Source organism: Phyllobates terribilis, unplaced genomic scaffold, assembly GCF_046119375.1.
Source record: "Phyllobates terribilis strain yellow unplaced genomic scaffold, ASM4611937v1 Scaffold_5__5_contigs__length_657084704, whole genome shotgun sequence".
Classification (NCBI taxonomy): domain Eukaryota; kingdom Metazoa; phylum Chordata; class Amphibia; order Anura; family Dendrobatidae; genus Phyllobates; species Phyllobates terribilis.
In genome coordinates, this window is record NW_027362765.1 from 327,617,263 (window position 1) to 327,640,533 (window position 23,271).

General features: G+C 44.6%; 1 protein-coding gene across 1 annotated transcript in view; it reads right to left on the reverse strand.

Annotated features, from left to right (window-relative positions):
- Positions 1 to 12,438: 12,438 nt before the first annotated feature.
- LOC141273146 (cobalamin binding intrinsic factor-like) overlaps positions 12,439 to 23,271 on the reverse strand; it is a 146,948-nt gene continuing 136,115 nt past the window's right edge. Inside the window, exons 8-9 of the mRNA XM_073684590.1 lie at positions 12,917 to 13,035; positions 12,439 to 12,731 (exon numbers count right to left, since the gene is read on the reverse strand). Of these exons, the coding sequence (XP_073540691.1) occupies positions 12,670 to 12,731; positions 12,917 to 13,035 (181 nt within the window). The 3' untranslated portion in view covers positions 12,439 to 12,669. The remainder of the gene's footprint in view (positions 12,732 to 12,916; positions 13,036 to 23,271) is intronic.

Here is a 23,271-nt window from a genome sequence, read left to right on the forward strand (position 1 = left end):
AAGAGGAGAAGAGTTTGGAGAAGAAGCCGCAAGTTACCATCCTCCCGGAAGATGATTTTTGAGTAAGTACCGCTCCGGCTCCAGAGGAGGAGGCGTTAACCTCCAGGAAGAACTGCTTGTTGCCGTCCGGGCGATGCAGCACCGTGGCGGAAGAGAAGGCCTGTTTTAAGGAAAGAAAGGCCTCCTCTGCTTCGGGCGGCCACTCTTTGGGATTAGTGCCCTTACGGGTGAGCGCGGAAATTGGGGCAGTCCGGGAAGAGAAGTGCGGTATGAAGAGACGGTAGTAGTTGGCGAAGCCCAGGAACCGCTGAATGGCCTTCAACCCCTCCGGTCGGGGCCATTTCTCGATGGCAGACAGTTTCTCTGGATCCATTCGTAGGCCGGTCTGAGAAATAATGTAGCCCAAAAACGGAAGCGAGGTCTGCTCAAAGAGGCACTTCTCATATTTAGCGAAGAGGTGATTCTGCCTGAGCCTGAGCAGGACCTGACGAACGTCCCTCCAGTGAGTCTGGAGATCCGGAGAAAAGACCAAGATGTCGTCCAGGTACACCACTACGCAGGAGTAGAGAAGGTCCCGGAAGATGTCATTGACCAACTCTTGAAAGACGGCAGGAGCGTTACAGAGACCAAAGGGCATTACCAGATATTCATAGTGGCCGTCCCGGGTGTTGAATGCAGTCTTCCATTCATCCCCTTGACGGATACGGACCAGGTTGTACGCCCCACGGAGGTCCAGTTTGGTGAAGATTCTAGCCCCCCTCAGACGATCAAATAATTCTGGAATGAGCGGAAGGGGGTACTTATTCTTCACCGTGATCTGGTTAAGGCCTCTATAGTCTATACAGGGACGGAGAGAGCCGTCCTTCTTTTTTACGAAAAAGAAGCCTGCTCCCGCCGGGGAGGTAGATTTCCGGATGAATCCCCTGGCCAAATTCTCCTCAATATATTCGGACATCGACCGGGTCTCAGCAGCGGACAATGGGTAAATACGCCCACGGGGAGGCGTAGCACCGGGTAACAGGTCGATAGGACAGTCGTATGGTCTATGAGGGGGTAATGTCTCTGCCTCCTTTTTATTAAAGACATCAGCAAATGACCAATAGGGAATCGGAAGTCCAGGTAGATTAGTTGGGGTAGGAGAAAGACGGACGGGATGAACAGGAACCAAACAAGTCTTATGACAGTCCTGTCCCCAGCGAAGGACCTCTCCGGTCTGCCAGTCAAGCACGGGTGCATGTCTCTGGAGCCAAGGTAGACCTAGTAAGAGGGCGTGAGAGAGACCAGGCAGAACATGAAAAGAGATGCTCTCAGAATGCAGCATTCCCACCTGCAGAGTTATGGATTCGGTGATGAGTTGGATGGGACGTGGTAAGAGTCTCCCATCCACGGCAGCGACAGATAATGGTACAGCCAGAGGTTTGGTGGGGATGCGGTATTTTTCTACCAGGGACTGTGAAATAAGATTCCCGGCCGCTCCAGAGTCAAGTTGGGCTAGTTCGAAATAACGATTCTCCCCGCAGATAATTGAGACTGACAGCAGCAGAGATGGAGAGGATTTATTCTTGTCTAGGTCGACCTCTCTGAGCGAACCTAGACACAGGCGTTTCCCGACCTCTCCGGGCAGGTACGGATCCGGTGCTCCTTACTGCCACAGTAGAAGCAGCTCCCCTCGGCACGGCGTAAGTCCTGACGGGTTTTGACCATCTTGGTCTGGTCGACCTGCATAGGCTCAGGAGAGTGTACCTGGGGAGAAACAGAGGGAGTGACGGGTTTCTGAAAAGTAGGAGCTAGACGTGGAAACCTCCTCTCACGGGTGACCTCTTTGGCACGCTCCTGGAACCGTAGGTCAATCCAGGTGGCAAGAGTTATTAGGTCATCGAGAGTGGTAGGAATGTCCCGACCGGCGAGTTCATCTTTAATACGGCCGGACAGACCCTCCCAGAAGACAGATACCAGAGCGTCGTTATCCCAGGCCAGCTCCGAGGCAAGGGTACGGAACCGTATGGCATATTGGCCCACGGTGAGACTCCCCTGACGGAGGCGTAGCAGAGATGATGCGGATGAGGTCTTCCGTCCGGGTTCGTCGAAGACTTTCCGGAAAGCCGTGAGAAAGGCAGGCAAGTCGGACACCAGGGGGTCTCCTCTCTCCCATAGAGGATTTAGCCAGGCCAGGGCCTCCCCGGTGAGATGGGACATGATGAAGGCAATTTTGGCCCGGTCGGAGTTAAACTGGTGGGACAGGAGTTCAAAGTGCAGGGTGCACTGATTTATGAAGCCCCGAGCCTGAGCGGAGTCGCCTCCGAAGCAAGGAGGTGCAGAAAGCCGGGGTCCGGAGTAGGAAACCATGGTATTGGTGGGCAGCGGAGCTGCCGGACTGCGAGTCATGGCACTGGCGGTGGTTGCTGGTGGAGCAGTCAGAGTGTCCAGGCGAGAATTGACATTCCGCAGGTGACCCAGGATGGACTCCTGTTGGGACCTCTGACGGGACAGTTAATGACACAGGTCCGAGAGCAAACTGTAATGGGTCTGGGAGACGGAACCTCTGAGCTACTTATACAAGGGGGCGGTCCTTGTAAGGGAGCGGGTGGCGACCAGGGAAGACGGGCAGGCAGTCACAACAGGTGACCGGGACAGTCTCTGGGTGAACGGGCAGGAGGTCACGGCAAGTGACCGGGACAGTCTCTGGATAAACGGGCAGGAGGTCACGGCAAGTGACCGGGGCAGTCTCTGGGTGAACGGGCAGGAGGTCACGGCAAGTGACCGGGACAGTCTCTGGGTAAGGGTAGGTACGACCTGTGATGGCTGAGCCTCCAGGAGGGCTAGCAGGCTGATGGTAGATGTGTGCTCCCAGGTGAGCAAGCGAGAGTCTCTGGATAAATGGGTGGTCACAGCATGTGACGGCGGATCCTCCAGGTAGGCTAACAGGCAGGTAGCAGATGAGCGCTCCCAGGTGAGCGGGCAAGAGTCTCTGGATTAGCAGGTGGTCACAGCACGTGACGGCGGAGCCTCCAGGTAGGCCAACAGACAGGCAGCAGATGAGCGCTCCCAGGTGAGCGGGCAGGAGTCTCTGGAAAGGCAGGTGGTCACAGCACGTGACGGCGGAGCCTCCAGGTAGGCTTAGCAGGCAGGTAGCAGATATGCGCTCCCAGGTGAGCGGGCAAGCTGGTCCATAGACAGACTGACAGGAGTAGGTAGGCAGACCGTCGGACCTCAGGCTAGCAAGCAGGTAGGAGGAATGTCAGGCAGGAAACAGACAGCAAACTGGTAGGATTCTGGCAGGTAACTGGCAACGGGACCTGAGGGCTGAAGCAGAGTAGTGAACAGTGCAACAACATTGCTCGGGCACCTCCATTTTGGAGGAGGTGCCTTATATATGGTGAAGTCCTCCGGCCATTGGCCGGGGACTCCTTAGGACGGCGCGCGCGGCCCCTTTAAGAGGGAGGGAGCGCGCGTGCGCGCCCTAAGCACAGTGGCCGGGAAGGAGCGCGCGCTACCAGCAGAGCGGGAGGAGGACGCCGGGCTCGGAGCAGAGGGGTGAGGGGAACAGCGTCCCTGCCTAGCAGAGGGCAGGGACGCCGGCGCTACACACTAGCGGCAGGGCAGGCCAAGACCTCCAAGGCGTAGAGAGCCAGTTCATGCCACGTGTCCAGCTTGGATACCTAATAGTTATAAGGCACAGAGGAATCAGGGAGGATGTTGGCATGGTTGGCAAGGTTCTCCTTCAGCATTTTCCAAAACTTTTCTTTTTTTGTCAGAGTACCCCACGCATCAGGGCCTAGGTGCTGGGAGGGTCTGAGAAAAACTGTTCCACACCTTTGACAGTGTTTCCCTGCCTCTGTTGCATCGTATTTGTGTCTCTCTCGCCTGTACTCCTTGGTTGTCCAATGAACTGTGACCTCTGCCGCTGGAATTTTCAGATGGGAATTTTTTTAATTCCTCTACAAGGGCCTTCTGGTACTGCAACATTTATTAGACCTCTCCACAATGGGAAGGAGAGATAGAAAGTTCTCCTTGTAGCGTGGGTTTCGAAGTGTGTCCAACCAGTAATGACTATCACCCAAAATGTGTACAACATGGGGGGCACAGGAAAGGCAGTGGAACATAAAGTCAGCCAGACTGCCAACAGCCAAGACTTCCCTGTCCTGACCCTCCTCCTCCTCCTGGTCCTCCTACTCATTCTCCCTCTCCTCAGGCCATACACGCTGAACAAATGGTATGTCTGTTGTTTGGGTAGTACCGTCTGTAGTGCAGGAAAATAGCTCCTGTTCCTCCTCCTCATTATCACCCAATCCGCGTTGACATGTGATGAGGCTGGGCTGTGTGGTATCACCCTGTATAGTTTCTTGCTCCATCTCATTGTGCTCCGTCTGCAATGCCTCCTCTTTAATAATGAGCAGCAAGCGTTTCAGTAGATAGAAAAGCGGAATGGTGATGCTAATTTTGGCATCATCACCACTCACCATCTTGGTGGAGTCCTCAAACTTTTGGAGGACGGCATAGATGTCAGACATCCATGCCCACTCATCAGCTCTTATGTGCGGAGGCTGACCTGAATACGGACGGGCGTGTTGAAGCTGGTACTCAACAACTGCCCTCTACTGCTCACAAATCCTTCCCAACATATGCAAGGTTGAGTTCCAATGCGTGGTGTCATCGCACACCAGTCAGTGAGCTGGAAGCTGCAAATACTGCTGAAGCACAGCGAGGGCGGCGGAAGCTCTAGGTGACTTTCGGAAATGGGCACACACGCGGCGTACTTTCACAAGCAGCTCAGGCAGCTCCAGGTAGGTTTTGAGAAACCGCTGAACCACTAGGCTGAGAACATGGGCCATGCATGATAGGTGTGCGAGCTTGCACAGGGTTCTCTGACAAGGAGGGAAAAGTCTTAGAAGATGCTGGAGGACTACCTTGGTAGCCATACCAGTGCCCTCCATGATTCCTCTATGTGCCTTACAACTGTTGGGTATCCAAGCTGGACACGTGGCATGAACTGTCTCTATATGCTTTGGAGGTCATGGCCGCTAGCGTTTTGTCAGTGCTGCCAGGAGCATTATAACTGAGAAGCGCATTCGCCTGTCAACTGAAAATGCTGACAGGCTGACTCTTATCAAAATGAACAAGGACTGGATTGGGCCAGACTTCTCAACACCACAGGATAGCATAGAACATAAACCCAAATCCAGTGGTTATTTTTGGGGGGGGTCTATTGCCATTCACCCCTTCATACCCAGATATGGGTAATATATACTGTATGCCTCAGGATTTTTTCTATTTTATGTTGCCCTTCACCTCTACCTCCACCACCATATCACCAGGGTGACCATCATGCAACTCCCACATAATTTTTTCAAGGTTGTTTATGATGCACGTAGGAACTATTTTTAGAGGCCTACCTCTAACTTCATATATAATATATATGTATACCCTCCAGGGGTGAATGTTTTTCATGGGCATGGGCCATTACCAGTCTAAAAGACCCACTCCTTAATTATAGAAAATACATTTTTAACTATGGCCCTCCACTACTGTGACGAAACAGCTTATAGTTTTAATCAGCTAGACAGTTGTATTTCTCTTGGCTTAACAAATCTACTGTTTCGTTTGTGTTGACTTGTGAATGTATGTGTATTTCTGTGGTGGGTCAAGAAGGACAGACCAGTATTTGTATAATCCTGATTGTTGTCTTCCCTTCTTGTTCTGAAACAATGATGGTTGTTACTATGCTAATTGCATATTATACTAAAGCCAGCTAGATGTTTATTCACATGAGCCCCCTGCTATACCCCCTGCCTAATCCTTGACCTGTGGATGTGTACTTCAAAGAACAATTGAACTATTTAAGGAACATATGCCTCTGTAGCAGGAGATTTGAGACAGAGAATTGAAAGAGACTTTACAAGAATAGTCAAAGATCAGATTCTCTGCAGACCATCAGCTTGGTAGCATGGCTTTATCCAAGGAGACACAGACACTGCTGGAGAGGAGCCATGGAGTAGAAGGGAGCAGCCAGTGCAGTCTGCAAGCTCAACTTTGTGAACAGGAAAAATAAAGCTGGACTCATCGAGTGGATACGAAGCTCTAATGTATCACTGGTGGAAGAGAATGGACAAAGGAAATATGGTGGCCCCCCTCCAGGTTGGGTTGGAGAAGCTCCTCCACATGGTTCTGAAATTTTTATTGGCAATATTCCTCAGGCGATCTATGAAGATGCATTGATACCCCTCTTTTAGTCTGGGGGAATGCTGTATGAGTTTCACTTAATGATGACTTTCAGTGGATTAAACCGTGGCTTTGCTTATGCTCGTTGTTTCTCAAAACGCATTGCAGATCAGACCAACTGTGTAGTCATGAAATTCAAGGCGTAAAGAGATCTTTGTGTGTCGAAGCACCGAGAAGTGTGAGCTGATGTTGGACAGGCTGCCATTGCTTATGGAACAAGCTGCATTAGAGGACTTCCTGGGAGAAATGACAGCCGGAGTAGATACAGTTTCCCTCTATGCCAATCCTTTCACCGACCTAAAGAATTTGACTGTGGTGAAATACAAGTCTCACCGAGAAGCAGCCCTGGCTAAAAGTCTGTGTGAAGGTTCCCGGAAACTCTACAGCTGCTTTTTTACTGTGGACTGGCTCCAGCAATCTATAAGACTTAAGATCTGCAATCTGGCACCTTGGCCAAGCCCAATTCTGTTCTCCATCTGATATCTAACAAACAGGTCATGCTGTAGAAACGTGCACCTATTGCCACTCAGTGTCTTCAGCTCCCTTGTGAGAAACTAATGTTTAGGCCGCGAGTCTACCAAATAAAATTCCTGAGATATGGAAATTGTGGAAGGCTTCACTTATGGTACTGGGTGCTAATACCAAACCATGGTGTGCCATTCACAGGATATTCCTGGCTAGTTGGAGACAAGCTCATTCCCACAGAAAAGTACCAGCAAGCTAAGGAGATGGTGGCATTTATTATCATGAAGGAGTTTGCTCATTGTCTAGGATACCGACCACTACTGCTGTCTACCTTGTGAACATTGTGTTGAAGCGTGCAAGGATTAAGAGGTTACATTGGTGAGTCTCATTTTTATACTAAAGATCCTGCTGTGTTTTTCTAGTTTTTTTTATTTATTTTTTTTTATTTGGCCTTATATACAAGTCATGACTTTGCAAATAATGTTTCTTAACATTTCTTCCAGGAAAATCCATTCTAGCTTCGTATTTGTATGTTTGTCAGTCTGTAAAAGTGGCGTAATACTATGACAACATTATTCACTGAGTATTGGTTAGCGACCAACTGTGAGTAGGTTTAAACACACAACTGGCATACTTTAAATGAAGTATAATATCTGACACGTTCCCTAAAAATTTCAGTATTACTACGGCAGAAATATCTGATACGTCTGACGACCACGATTTTAGGCACTGGCCTTTCTAGTATGGTATTTATCAGCGATCAAATGTGAATAGTTTGGAACAAACACAACTGACAGACTTTAAATGGAGTATAATATTTGACAAACTCCCAAAAATGTCAGGATTATTACCGCAGTAATATGGGGTCACGTCTGATGATGGAAAAGTTTCTCTGCTTCCACAATACAGCAATGCGAATAAAATCTGGCTATATTCTGCTAACAAGAAAATGGAGAAGTAAAATGGTGTACTGTATTGCTTTTAAGCAAATAATCAGGATTAAAAGCAAAAACAAAATTAGCCGTGATATCTAGGGCTATGGATATCTGTAACAGCAGCAGCAGACAGAACGTGCAATGGACCCTATTCTGCTGTATACAGTGTCCACAAACTCTGCCTGCCTAACTCCTGCTAACACCAATAATATATGCAGGTGGATTAGTCCTTAAAAGGACTGTTAGTTAAGATGGATATATATCTTGCTGTGGAATACGTATACCTAACTAATAAACCGCCAATTGTCTCCCTCACTCAGCAGCAGCTCTCCCTACTCTGCCTGTTTCCGAGGTAGTCTGTGACTAGCTTAGGGTCACCAGGTCTTATATACAGTAGACCCGATAACGCTATGTGGCCAGCCAATCACTGTAATGCCACAACCAACATGGCTATGGCATTACAGTGAGTGGCAGGCAAACCAGCATGTTAATTGGCTGTCTTAAGAGCGCCAAACATGCGGGGCAGAGACCTGACCTCCCGCCCAAGCATCCCGGAAGTACTCGCTAAGCATCTCGAGCAGTCACTACTCTATATTATATGTTCAAGGGCTGACTTTTACTTACTGATGCTTCTCTTGTATATTTGTTTGTACTGGTAGTTAACTAGGTTTACTAGGTTAACATGTACTTTCTTATGACTTAGGCCTTCTTTGGGCACTCACAAACAATAGTGTGGGACATTGGGAAGTTAAGGAAGGAGAAACTAAATAGGAAAGGATGAAGCTGTGCACACAGACAAACACCAAGCAACAGTCTTCTGAACAACTCTCCAAATGCCACATCCAACAACCATCACCTCCAACTCCAGAACCAGGAAGTATGAACTAACACTGGCAATCCCTGATTGCCAGAGGGGAGTATATATAGTAGAGGGGAGTGGCCAACACTGAACTGCTGAGACCATCAAAGCAGAAAAGCTCCAGGAGCTCTTTACTGAACAGATTAACCTTGCACTGCTAGCAGAAATCTGCACTGTTTAATATTATGGTGAAGTGCTTCTAATTAGTGCAGGAGTCCAGACCTAAATCCCATTGAGAATCTGTGGCAAGACTTGTTAATTGCTGCTCACAAACACTCTTCATCCAGTCTCACTGAGCTAGTGTGCAAAGATGAATGTACAAAAATTTCAGTCTCTAGATGTGCAAAGCTGGTAGAGACATACCCAAGCAGACTTTCACCAGTAATTGCAGCGAATGCTGGTCCTACAAAGTATTGACTCAGGGAGGACTGAATACAAATGCATGTCACATTTTTCAAATTTTTTTTTTTTAGAAAACCATGTATCATTTCCTCATACTTCACAAATACAGTGGGGAAAAAAAAGTATTTAGTCAGACACCAATTGTGCAAGTTCTCCCACTCAAAAAGATGAGAGAAGCATGTAATTGACATCATAGGTAGACCTCAGCTATGAGAGACAAAATGAGAAAACAAATCCTGAAAATCACATTGTCTGATTTGGAAAGAATTTTTTTTTTAATTTTGGTGGAAAATAAGTATTTGGTCACCTAGAAAAGTTCATTTCAATACTTTGTTATATATCCTTTGTTGGCAATGACAGAGGTCAAACGTTTTCTGTAATTCTTCACAAGGTTGGCACACTCTGTTGCTGGTATGTTGGCCCATTCCTCCATGCAGATCTCCTCTAAGCAGTGAGTTTTGAGGCTGTCGCTGGGCAACACAGACTTTCAACTCCCTCCAAAGGTTTTCTATAGGGTTTAGATCTGGAGACTAGCTAGGCCACTCCAAGACCTTGAAATGCTTCTATTGAAGCCACTCCTTCGTTGCCCTGGCAGTGTGCTTGGGATCATTGTCATGCTGAAAGACCCAGCCACGTTTCATCTTCAATGCCCTTGCTGATGGAAGGAGGTTTGCACTCAAAATCTCATGATACATGGCCCCATTCATTCTTTCGTGTATACGGACCAGTCGTCCTGGTCCCTTGGCAGAGAAACAGCCCCAAAGCATGATGTTGCCACCCCAATGCTTCACAGTAGGTATGGTGTTCTTTGGATGCAACTCAGCATTCTCTCTCCTCCAAACATGACGAGTTGTGTTTCTACCAATCAGTTCTACTTTGGTTTCATCTGACCATATAACATTCTCCCAATACTCTTCTGGATCATCTAAATGCTCTCTAGCAAACTCCTAACGGGCCCGGACATGTAATGGCTTACGCAGGGGGACACGTCTGGCACTGCAGGATCTGAGTTTCTGGTGGCGTAGTGTGTTACTGATGGTACCCTGTTTAACGTTGGTCCCAGCTCTCTGCAGGTCATTCACCCCGTGTGGTTCTGGGATTTTTGCTCACTGTTCTTGAGATCATTTTGACCCCACAGGGTGAGATCTTTTGTGGAACGCCAGATTGAGGGAGATTATCAGTGGTTTTGTATGTCTTCCATTTTCTAATTATTGCTCCCACAGTTGATTTCTTCACACTAATCTGCTTGCCTATTGCAGATTCAGTCTTCCCAACCTGGTGCAGGGCTACAATTTTGCTTCTGGTGTCCTTCGACAGCTCTTTGGTCTTCACCATAGTGGAGTTTGGAGTGTGACTGTTTGAGGTTGTGGACAGGTGTCTTTTATACTGATAACAAGTTCAAACAGGTGCCAGAACTACAGGTAATGAGTGGAGGACAGAGGAGCACCTTAAAGAAGAAGTTACAGGTCTGTGAGAGCCAGAAAGCTTGCTTGTTTGTAGGTGACCAAATACTTATTTTCCACCAAATTTTGAAAAAAAAATTCTTTCCAAATCAGACAATGTGATTTTCAGGATTTGTTTTCTCATTTTGTCTCTCATAGATAAGGTCTTCCTATGATGTCACTTACATGTCAATGTCAATGATCTATTTACATGGATTAGTCTGGTTCACATACAGACCAGATCAGACTAATGCATGCTGTGGATTTATCAAGTTTTTGTGTATCTGCACACACTTACGTTAATTAAACAAAGAATTCTCTTCTTTTCTTGTGATTAAACCCCCAACTTCACATGCAGAAAACAAAAAACACAGGCTTCAATTCATCTCTCGCCGGTCTTATTGATGGGGGTGTGTTGAAGGGGACACTCCTGATTCATTAACCTCTTTATGACCTATGACGTATAAATACGTCATAGGTCGTGTGCCAGCACTTGATGCGGACTCCAGTGGTGAGCCCGCATCTTTTCTGGCAAATGACCGCTGATTTGATCGTGATCCACCCGCGGCTGTTAACATGTTAACAGCATTCATGCATGTAGTGCCTCCGCTACAGAAATTGACATGCTGCGGGTGAGTTTATGAAATAAAATGAAGAATTAAATAAAAAAATGGTGTTGGCTCCCGCATCATTTTCATAATCAGCAGGGGGAAAGCCAACCACTGGGAGCTGATATTACTTGTAAGAGAAGGAGTCATTAGCCCAAAATGTTCCCTGGCTATTAATAACAGCCCACAGCTGTTGGCTTAGCCTTTACTGGCTAGATTACTGGAAGACCCCTGAAAAAAATTGACATAGGGTCCCCCTATAAAATCTAAGTAGGATTCTGGCACTCACATGTGAAATAATTAGCCGTTTATTATTGTCTCAACATACAGGTCATCAGATGTTTCGGCTCCTCCCAGGCTTTTTTCAAATTTTCAGATTTGAGAAAGCCCGGGAGGGGCTGAAACTGTAAGGCAGGCATCAGCAGCTTTAGATGGTGGTGACGATTGTATATCCAAAATCAATTGAAGGTCCCGCCACAGGTTGATTGGGCCAACTAGATAGCAGAAGGGGTCAGGATCCTTTAAGTGTTCAGAATCTAACTGATCGTTCACTTGACCATCTTGTACACCCAAGTTCTCTAGTATAGGCAAATACATGGTCTCCAGCTCTTCCTCTGATGTATTTTCAACTGATGGATCTTGGCGACAACCTGCTTCAGCCACCCTGTCTGAAGATAAGGGTGGGAACGGAGCATCAGCACTTTCCAGGGTCTTCCCAGTATCAGGTGGAGCACAATATGTGTGATCAAAGTCTTCCATACTCCAATCATGGTAAAAACCAGGGGGTGTGCCCAGGTCGCAGCTAGAGGAAGGAGGAGCGGCCTCTAATGTTAAACGTCGGGTCGGTGTCTGATCGCACATTCCTATTCCCAGGGGCTGCCATAAGTGAGGGTGTAAGTGTCCTGCTCAGACACTTACACCCCCACCAAATGAAAATGGCAGCCCCCAATGGCTGAAATAAAAATATATAAATTAAATACTATGAAAGTGGTACATTTAATTTTCTATTAAAAATAATTGATTATATAATCAATAATTATTAATACAAAATTAAAAATCGCGGCACCTTCCCTTTAATGTGTCTTTGGAAAATTACAATTTATTGATTGTAAAGCTTTGTACTTCCATATCTGACCCTAAAGTGAATGTGTAATGAAATGAAGGACCTGTCAAGCATAGAGTCCATATATATCTCTGAAGCCTATCTGCCTGCTGGCTGCATCCAGCTGCCCAGTCTTTAGTCCTGGAATCAGTGCTAGCATTATGATGGCAAACGTACTGCCTTTCCAAAGGCATCCCTAATCTTATCAGCTCTTTTCCTTTGCTATGATATATTGAACAACCCTATCATGTGACTATCAGGTAAATTAGAAGTATGCTTCCACCCCACTTTGTAAAAATGAAATTCATTTTTGAAGGTAAGAATGAAGCTAGTATTACAACAGGAACAATAAGCTCACAAATAAATATGTATACAATGTGTAGTCAAGACGTAGGGATATTCACAGTTCCGTGAACATGCATTTAATAATTGTAGACATGTTTAATAGTCCATTTATTTCACGTAAAATCACATTTCTATTACTAATTGAATATCTACCAGATATACTGCTAAAAGCTTCATTCATTTAAGAAAGCATGTGACCCCTGGAGGGCGCTACTGAGCCAAACCGGCAGCTTTATGTCACAATCATTTATACATTAAGAAAATGATAACATGAAATTGAGGTAAATAATATTCAGTATTTGCTAAAGATAGCAAGAATGTGCTCGTGGTCACTAGGCTTGTATGAGCTGACACCTGCGGAGAAAAAGACACCAAATTACACCTTGTTCCAGTAAATGTAACACGTTGGCCCAGCTGTGAGGTAGGTGGACGAATAGAAGAGATAGATAGATAGATAGATAGATAGATAGATAGATAGATAGATAGATAGATAGATAGATAGATAGATAGATAGATGGAGTAATGTTCACGTTACTGACCTTCATTTAATGGGGTTTCATTACTGAAAAACTGCCAGTATGTCTTGTCTTTTGTGCTTCCTACAAGATTATTAATGGACGTCACATAAGCTCCCCAGCTATAGATCTCTGTCTGAAAACTGGGGGGAGAAAATATTATTAGCTTTAAATATACAAACACAATTGCTACAGTATTATTATCTTGTATTGATTGGGAAGAAGACCAACTCTCCAAGAAATTTACTAATCACATTTTCAATACTCCAATATATATCTATTAAAATCTATCTATGGATAATAAAAAAAGTCATTATTGTCTGGACACCGCATTTATCTTGTAACTATCCCCAGAACAATGTACTATAGAGTAAAATAAAAACATAAACAATGAAATACATAAAAAAATGAATCCCTGAAATCTTCATCGTATTTTTATCAATACAACCATGAAAACCTTGGTCTTTGCAGTGTCTGAATTCTATATTTTTTATGGACTCTTTGAAAGTCTGCTTAACACCATGTTTAACTTGCGCTATTTTATTACATATGTAGTATAGGTATTAGTGATGGGCAAACATCAAAAGTAAAGTTCGGGGTCAGTACCGAAAAACTAGTGTTCAGGCACAGATCATGAACACTGACTTCCTCAGGAAGTGTGTGTTACTGATCGGGTTCGGCACCGAGAACATCGGGTGTTTCCCATGATGTCATTTGTGTAAGAATGCAAGAAGCACCGATCAATCGATTGTTACCGCTGGTCAGAGCGGTTCCCACGCTGTCAGATGATAGTGTGAGCCCGCAGCTGTGGCCATCGGTAAAAGGCTTTTTTATTTTTATTTCAATATTTATTTATTATTTTTTTCCTTTACTTGGAGCACAGATGCCAGCTGATGAATACTCCCATCAGCAGTGCCTGCTCTTGCTGTTATCAGTGACAGCAAGAGTGGGCTGATGAGAGTAGTAATCTCTCACCAGCCGACACCTGTGACCACTGGTAAGCTTTTTACCGCCAGTCACAGTTGCCGGCTCATGCTGTCATCTGACAGCATGAGAACCGCAGCACTCTGACCAGCGGTAACAATTTTACCATTGTCCAGAGCCCGTGTTTCCCACACTGTCACACAGATGACAGCATGGAAAACCACGGCTGTTCGAGCCACCCATTCAAGTGAAAGGGACCCGGGTTCAGGTGTGAGTTCGGGTATCATTCTGGTAGGTATACTTCTTCACAGGTGAAAACAGAACTTGATGTAAAACAGCATCTCGCTAGCAGCTTGTACTAACAGTTTAGAGCAGTTATTCTGTTATAGATTGCTTGCCATTGAAATCTATGGTGGTATTTTGTGGGTGGTGTTAGCACGCAATGCGCTCCCATGCCACAGAATAAGAGAGCAGCGGCAGCCCCATCGCTCCCAGTGATGTGTATGCCCCCCAGCCCTCACCAGTGGTGTGTATGGTCCACATCCCTCCTTAGTGATGTCTATGCCCCCCAGCCCTCCTCAGTGATCTTTATGCCCCACCAGCCCTCCTCAGTGATATCCATACTCCCAGCCCTCCCCAGTGATGTATATGCTCCCCAGCCCTCCCCAGTGATATCAATACCCAGAGCCCTCCCCAGTGATATTTATGATATTTATGCACCTCAGCCCTTTCCAATGATATCTATGCCCCCAAACCCTCCCCAGTGATATATATGCCCCCCAGCGCTCCCAAGTGATGTATACGCCTCCTAGGTTCCCACTTGATGTATATGCCCCCAACTTCTCCAGTAATATATATGCCCCCAGCCTCCCTAGTGATGTCTATGCCCCCCTGGATCCTCAGTGTACCCAGTGATGTATATTCCCTCCGCCCCCCCCCCCCCCCATGATGTCTATGCCCTCCTAAATGATGAATTTTCCCCTCAACCCTCCCTAGTGATGTCTATGCCCCGCAGCCCTCCCCAGTGATGTAAATGCCCTCCAGACCTCCTCAGTGATATATATAACCCCAGTGTCTCCTGTGATATACATACTGCAGTCCCAGGGTCTCCTATGTGATGTATTGGCAGCAGTTCCAGAGTTTTCAGTGTGATGTATTTGCTTTACAAAACTTATTATCACAAAGAGTTGACTATGCTCAAGACCAATGCAAACCTGGAAAAGCAGCTGTGAGAGGCAACATTCTCAATATCACCTAACATTACAGCAGCCCCAAAGAGAAGCAGCTCCAGTCACCACATTAGGGGTGAGTTAATTAATTGTTTGACCAAATATAGTAGGGTAATTTTCAAGTTGATAATTTTCTGCGGCCCCCAATGATGGTAGAAATTTCCAAATGGCCCTTGGCAGAAAAAAGGTACTCCACCCCTGCTCTATGGGATTTTAACTTTTATTACTTTGATCGCTGATATAATAAATTTCAATGCACCAGCACTGCAATGCATTAAACCTGTCAGTGCTGCAAAGACAGATCGCTTCTTACAGGGGCGTATCTAGGGGGGGCAGGCGAGGTATGTTCTCCGGGTGCAGCCGGCAGGGGGGCGCAGTCAGGTCGCCTAATACGGCGGTCCAATGTGGCTCCCCCAGCAGCTGCGTTCTGCCGCCCCCCTGGACTGAGAGTCAGCAGTTCTCTGAGCAGGCTGATATAGCCAGCTCAGAGAAGCTGCAGCGCGCCAGCAATTGAAACTCTGACTGCACTGTAGGGTCAGAGCAACACCAGCAGCGTGATCAGGTCATGTGATCACGCTGTTGACATCACTCGCCAGCGCTGCAGTGCAGACAGGGACGCACATTGATGGTAAGTGCTCCACACAGGAGCTGAAGATACCTGTGACAGTGTGTGCTGTATTCAATGTGCTTGGGGGGTGATTTAAGATGTGGGCATAGTGTTGTGGGGGGTGATTTGGGATGGGGGTATTTAGTGGAAGGGGTGATTTGGGATGGGGGTATTTTATGTGTGGGGGGGTATTTAGTGTGTGAGGGGAGATATGGGATGGGGTATTTAGTGGGGGGGGATGATTTGGGATGGGGGTATTTAGTAGGGGGTGATTTAGTGTAACAGGGAGGGGTTGGGGAGATTTGGTGTGACTGGAGGGAAATTTGAGGACACTGTATGAGGAACAAAGGGAAGAGATTGGGGACATGTATGAGGAAATAGTATGGTGGGTGGGGGATGGTGCTGACACAGTATGAGAAATGGGGGGAATGTATGAGGGGAGTATGGGTGCAGAGCGTATGGTGAGTGGGTGGATTGGTGCGAATTCAAAATGGGGAGGATGGGTGTGAACACAGTATGGGAAGTGAAGGGGAAATGTATGTGGACACAGTATAGAGAGTGAGTCGGGACATGGGTGCAGCCACAGTATGGGGAGCGAGGGTGATGGGATGTGTACGAACACAGTATCGGAAGTCAGGGGATGTGTGAGGAGGCAGTATAGAGAGCTAGGGGGTAAATATGAGGAAACAGTATGGTTAGCAGAGGAAATGTGAGAGGAGACAGTATGAAGTGGGAGGGGAAATAGTGTGAGGAGACAGTATGGGGGGAAAAAGTGAGTGGGCACAGAATAGCGATTGAGTAATGTGGAGGGGGTTAGCATGGGGGGGACAGTGTAAGGGCACAGCAAGGAGGGGACAGTATGCTAAGGAGGGGGAGTGTTATGAGGGGGCACAGTACAGAGACTGGGCCCTATAGAGGGGACACAGTGTGAAGAGGGGGCCCAGTATGGTAAGGAAGGGGACAGTGTGGAGAGAATGTACCATAAGACGGACAGTATGGGGGTGATATTTTGTGCAGGGAATATAGTGAGGGGCAATTATTTATTCAGGGGCTCAGCGTAGGGCAGATATTTTTATTCAGGGGCATTATAATGACACTGCTATCTTTCAGGGCATCGTGTGGGGATGAGCTGCAGAAGACCGGAGAAGATGGAAGTCTGCAGAGACGAGCTGTGGATGAGAAAAGTCATCATGGAGACTGGACAAGAGGGAGAAAAGAAAGAGAATGACTCCAGAGACAATGTCTCCCCCAGCACAGCTAAAGTGTACAGTGTATGCGCTGTGAGAATTCAGAAGCCTGCAGTCACTGAGTGACTGCAGACTTTCATCTCAAACCTGGACAAGCCCTTTAATTATAAAATAAAGCCCTGTAGCCAATCCTAAAAGCGTGTAATATCCTCACTGTAAGGGCAGAGACACACTGCTGAATAACTTGTGATGATCGCATCGCACTGAACGGACTGGCCGGAACCTCTCCTGACCTGAGCATGACAGAATGATGTATTTCTATGCAGCTGTCAAGCTCAGGTCAGGAGGGCAGAGAGCCAGTACGAGGTTTATGATGCGATCCTTACACAAGTTATATGGACGTCTGTCTCTGCCCTTAGGATTCAGCTCTGCCTACAGGTTCCAGCAGTCATCACATGGCGCCTTCACTCATATGTGATTTTCACACTTACGTTAACATGATAATGAGCTTCTCTTTTTGCTTCTCTCAGTTTTTCACTGAACATTGAATTAGGGAGAGCAGCTCATTGGCACGTGACTAAGAGTACAAATCGCATATGTGCTTGGTGGGCGGGAGTGGGGGGGGGGCACCAAACCGAATTCTTGCCCTGGATGCCACAAAACCTAGATACACCTCTGGCCTCTTAGACCATGCTGCTAGGCTGGTCTAAACAGTCCACCATAGCTGGCAGACCGGGAGTTCATCATGACGACCTCAATTTGCCATAGCAACGATCGGGACCTTGCGATGTTGTTGCTAGGCTGCCAATCTGAAAGGAGAGGGAACCACCTTCTCCCATCCTTCCAAATGCTGTGATTGCTATTGCTCAATTTATGAAAAGTATACATGGGGAAAACATTTTTTTTTTTTTTTTTTAAATTGAAAAAATGTAAAGTTTTAACCCCTTTACCCCCGAGGGAGGTTCGCACGTTAATAACCAGGCCAATTTTTACAATTCTGACCACTGTCACTTTATGAGGTAATTACTCTGGAACGCTTTAAAAGATCCCCCTGATTCTGAGTCTGTTTTTTCGTGACATATTGTACTGCATTATAGTGATACAATTTATTTGATATGACTGGAGTTTATTTGTGAAAAAATTGGAAATTTGGAGTAAAATTTGGTAAATTTTGCAATTTTCAAAATTTGAATTTTCATGCCCTTAAATCAGAGAGATATGTCACACAAAATAGTTAATAAATAACAATTCCCACAGGTCTACTTTACATCAGCACAATTTTTGGAACCAAATTTTTTTGTTTTGTTAGGACGTTATAAGGGTTAAAAGTTGACCAGCGATTTCTCATTATTCCAAAAAGATTTACAAAACAATTTTTTTTGGGACCATATCTTATTTGAAGTCACTTTGAGGGGTCTTTATGACATAAAATACCCAAAAGTGACACCAGTCTAAAAACTGCACTTCTCAAGGTGCTCAAAACCACATTCAAAAAGCTTATTAACCCTTCAGTTGCTTCACAGGAATTTTTGGAATGTGGAAGAAAAAAATTAACATTTAACTTTTTTCACAAAAATGTTACTTTAGACCTCAATTTGTTTATTTTTGCAGGGATAACAGGAAAAAATGGACCCCAAAATTTGCTATGCAATTTCTATTGAGCACACCAATACCCCATATGTGGGGGAAAACCATAAAATTTTCACATTTTTCCCACAAAAATGTTTTTCAGCCTCCAAGTTAGCATTTTTCTAAGGGTAACAGAAAAAATTGCACCATTCAATTTGTTGTGCAATTTCTCCCGAGTAAGCCACCATTTTGGAAACTTCTCCCCTGAAGGATTTTATCAAGGGGTATAGTGAGCATTTTGAATCCATAGGTACGACACAGAATTTGATAACATTAGGTCATCATTTTGAATAAGCTGTCATTAGTCTTGAGCACAAGCGCAAGTACTCGCTACTTGAGTTTGAATAGAGTACTTGCGGGTGCTCAAGTGACATGCTCGAGTCCCCGCCCGCATGTTTCACGGTTGTTAGACACCCAAAAAAAAATGCGGGGATCGCTCATGCATGGCAGGCAATACCCGCAAGGCCCTTTTGGCTGTATAACAGCTTCAAAAACATATGGGGTGAGGACTTGAGCATGTCACTCGAGCCCTGCAATGCTTGGTGCATACCCGAGCACCCAATGCAAACTCAAGTAGCGAGCACTTGCACTCAACACTAGTTGCCATATCTTTGTCAGGTTTTTTCTTTACTTTTGAAAAAGTCCCAGCCCCAACACAACCCTAACCCCAACCCTAGCCCAACTCTAACACAACTCTAACACAACCCTAACCCTAGGACAACCCTAACCCTACACGAACCGTAACCCTTGCACAACCCTTACCCTAGCACAACCCTAAACCTAACACAACCCTAACCCTAGCTCAACCCTAACACAACCCTAACCCTAGCCCAACCCTAGCCCAACCTTAACCCTAGCACAACCCTAACTGTAACCCTAGCACAACCCTAGCCCTAGCACAACCCTAACCATGACCCTAGCCCAACCCTAACCATAACCCTAGCCCAACCCTAACCTCATCCCAACCCTAACCCTAGCCCAATCGTAGCACAACCCCAACCCTAACCCTAGCACAACCCTAACCCTAGAGTTTATTTTTTACGCCGTTCCTCGTGCGGTATAAGTGATTTAGATGACTTTTTTCTTCGGGTCGGTGCAATTATGGCGATACCAGATTAATATCAGGTTTTTATGATTGACAGCTGTCACACACTAAAAAAAAATTTGTTTGGGAAAGACTAGTTTTTGCATCGCCATATTTTGAGAGCTACAATTTTTCCATATTTTGGCCGACAGAGTCATGTGACACCTTGTTTTTTCGGGACGAGTTGACGTTTTTATTGGTACCATTTTCGGGCACTTGACATTTTTTGATCGCTTTCTATTCCAATTTTTGGGAGGCAGAATAAACAAAAACCAACAATTTAATAGTTTTTTTGAGTTTTTTTATGCCGTTCTGCGTATGGTAAAATTGATAAGGTAGCTTTATTCTTCGTGTCAGTACGTTTTCAGCGGTACCACATTTATATTTTTTTTATGTTTTGGTGCTTTTACACAATAAAAAGTATTTTACAGAAAAAAAATAATTTTTTTGTATCGCTTTATTCTGTGAGCTATAACTTTTTTATTTTTCACCTGATGGAGCTGTTATGGCAGCTTGTTTTTTGTGAGAAAAGATGACGTTTTCAGCTGTACCATTTTTATTTACATTAGTCTTTTTGATCGCGTTTTATTCCATTTTTTGTTTGAAGGTATGATGATAAAGCATCGCTCTTTGCTTCATTTTTTTTTTTTTTTTTTACGTTGTTCACTAAAGGGGTTAACTAGTGGGACAGTTTTATAGGTCAGGTCGTTCCGGACGCGGCTATACCACATATGTGTACTTTTATTTTTTTTTGTTGTTTCAGAATAATATTTATTTATGGGTACAGTATATTTTTATTTTTTTGGATTATTTTTTTCATTTTTTTATATTTTTTTTTGGTGTAAAAAGATTATTAGAACAATCTCTGTACTGTCCGCTCATATATTTGTACATTGCAATACTATCACCTTTAGGCCTTTGTTTTTCCAAACTGAATAAGCCCAAGTTTGATAACCTGTTTTGGTATTCTAATCCATCTATTCCCTTAATAACCTTTATCACTCTTCACTACTCTCGCTCAAGTTCAGTTCTTATACAAAAACTGTACACCATATTCTTAGTGTGACTGTCCGATTGATGCAAAACTATGTTCATATCATAAACATCTGTGCCTCTTTTAATGCATCCCATTATGTTATTTGCCTTGGCAGCAGCTGCCTAGCACAGGTCACTAGAGAGAACTTTGCTGCCCAGCCATATGGACAAGTCTTTTTCAGTGACAGTTTCACTCAGTGTTTTATAGTTTTGTACATAATTATACATTTTATTTCCTCTGCCCAAGTGCATGACCTTACATTTATCTACAATAAACTTTAATTGTCATTTTTCAGCCCATGCCTCCAGCTTATATAAATCCCTCTGCAACAATTAATTATTCTCCTCTGTGCTGATTACCTTGCAAAGTTTAGTATTATCTGCAAATATTGAAATTCTACTCTGCATGCCCTAAACAAGGTAATTTATAAATATGTTAAAAAGTAGGGGGCCCAATACCGACCCCTTTGATACCCCACTGTTAACTGTGGCCCAATCAGAGTGTGTTTTACTAATAACCATCCTTAGTTTCCTATCACTGAGTAAGTTGTTAACCCAGTTACACATATATTCCATAGTCATATTACTCTCATTTTAAATACCAACCTTTTGCTTAGCACTGTATCAAATTATTTAGAAAAGTTCTTATAGACAACATCCACGGCATTTACCTGGTCCAGTCTGGAACTTACCTCCTCATAGAAGCTGATCGGATTCATTTTTGACTTTCTAACTGTTTATGTAGTTGAATAATAATTTTGGATTATTTTTAGTTTCTTTGACAATGAATCTCTGTGTCTCAATCTTTGTTGCCTTGATTTGCTTTTTGCACAATTTATTTTTTTTCTCTATAATTATTTAATTACTCGTCACTGCCCTCTTGCTTTATTTCTCTAAACGCTTTCTTTTTGTCATTTATTGTGCCCCTTACAGCTCTATTTAGCCATAATGGTTTCCTCCTATTTCTAGCTTGTTTATTCACATAGTGTATATATTGTGCACAGGTACTATTTAGGATGCTTTTAAAAGTGTCTCATTTTCTGTCTGTACTTTTATTTCTCAAGACATTGTCCCAGTTTATGGCACTAAGATCATCTCTTAGTCTTTGGAAATCACATTCCGGAAGTTTAGTGTCCTTGTAGACTCTCTACTACACATCTTATTAATAGAGATGAGCGTTGTTCGACTCGAACTGTTCACCAATCTCAAATTTGAGCTGTTTTGGGCGGTGTTCGAGCCGTTCGGCGAACACGAACAATTTGAAAAAAATTCGGCTGTTCGAGGTTATGTTCGATAACTGTTCGTGCACCAAAATCAAAACTGTATTTTTTCTCAGTAATGCTGAAAATTAATGTTAATACGCAGTTTGAGTGTACAGCGGGGCGGGGGGAGGGGCAGGGGATGGATCTCTGCAGGAATAATGAAGATCTCCATTTTTTTTCTCTTTCCCGCATTTACAGTAGGAAGGTGCAATCTGTCAGCCTATCAGCAGCGCAAACACGGAGCAAAGTGCTTTTTTTCACTCAAGCAAGGGAATGTGTCATTGGCAGTGTATGTCACATGTCCTTGCCCTATAAGACCCAGCCATTTTCCCCGTCGCCACCATTTTCTCACTGCTGCAGCTGCATGTTAGACGGCACCGCTGTTGCTGTGTGCGCTATACCTTGTTAATTTCAAGCCAATTTTCGCACAAATCTACAGATAGCTTGGGAGTAGGGAATAGTTGTGATTGCAGTCCTTTTAAGGAATAGGTTACAGCATTTCCTACGACTTTTATCAGGCAGGTCTGTGTTCTTAAATAGATAGGTTGTGGGAGTAAAGACTAATTGTAATTGCAGTCCTATTCAGGACTAAGTTACGTCAGTTCCTATCAGTTTTTGCCAGGCAGGTCTGTGCCAGTGCTGTGCAAGTTTTTTTCAAAGCATTTGGCTAAATCTAGCAAAGCTAATCCTTTTTGGCCTATTGCAGAGTGTGTTAGTCAGTGGAGTAGGCTATCTGTGTTGCAAGCTACACCACCTGTGTATAGAATACCAATTTTTTTACTGCACCTAGTGAAGTAAAACCTTTTCGGCATAGCATCATTCTATTAGTCCATCTATATTAACCTCCACCAGGTTGCAAATTGAATATAATTTTTTTCTGCATCTAGCTCTGAAAAAATATTTGGGCTTCTAGCAGTGTGTGGGACTTGGTCTATTAGTCCATCTATACTGACCTCCATCAGGTTGCAAATTGAATATAATTTTTTTCTGCATCTAGCTCTGAAAAAATATTTGGGCTTCTAGCAGTGTGTGGGACTTGTTCTATTAGTCCATCTATACTGACCTCCATCAGGTTGCAAATTGAATATAATTTTTTTCTGCATCTAGTTCTGAAAAAATATTTGGGCTTCTAGCTGTGTGTGGGACTTGGTCTATTAGTCCATCTATACAAACCTCCACCAGGTTGCAAATTAAAAATAATTTTTATCTGCATCTAGCTCTGAAAAAATATTTGGGCTTCTAGCAGTGTGTGGGACTTGTTCTATTAGTCCATCTATACTGACCTCCATCAGGTTGCAAATTGAATATAATTTTTTTCTGCATCTAGCTCTGAAAAAATATTTGGGCTTCTAGCAGTGTGTGGGACTTGTTCTATTAGTCCATCTATACTGACCTCCATCAGGTTGCAAATTGAATATAATT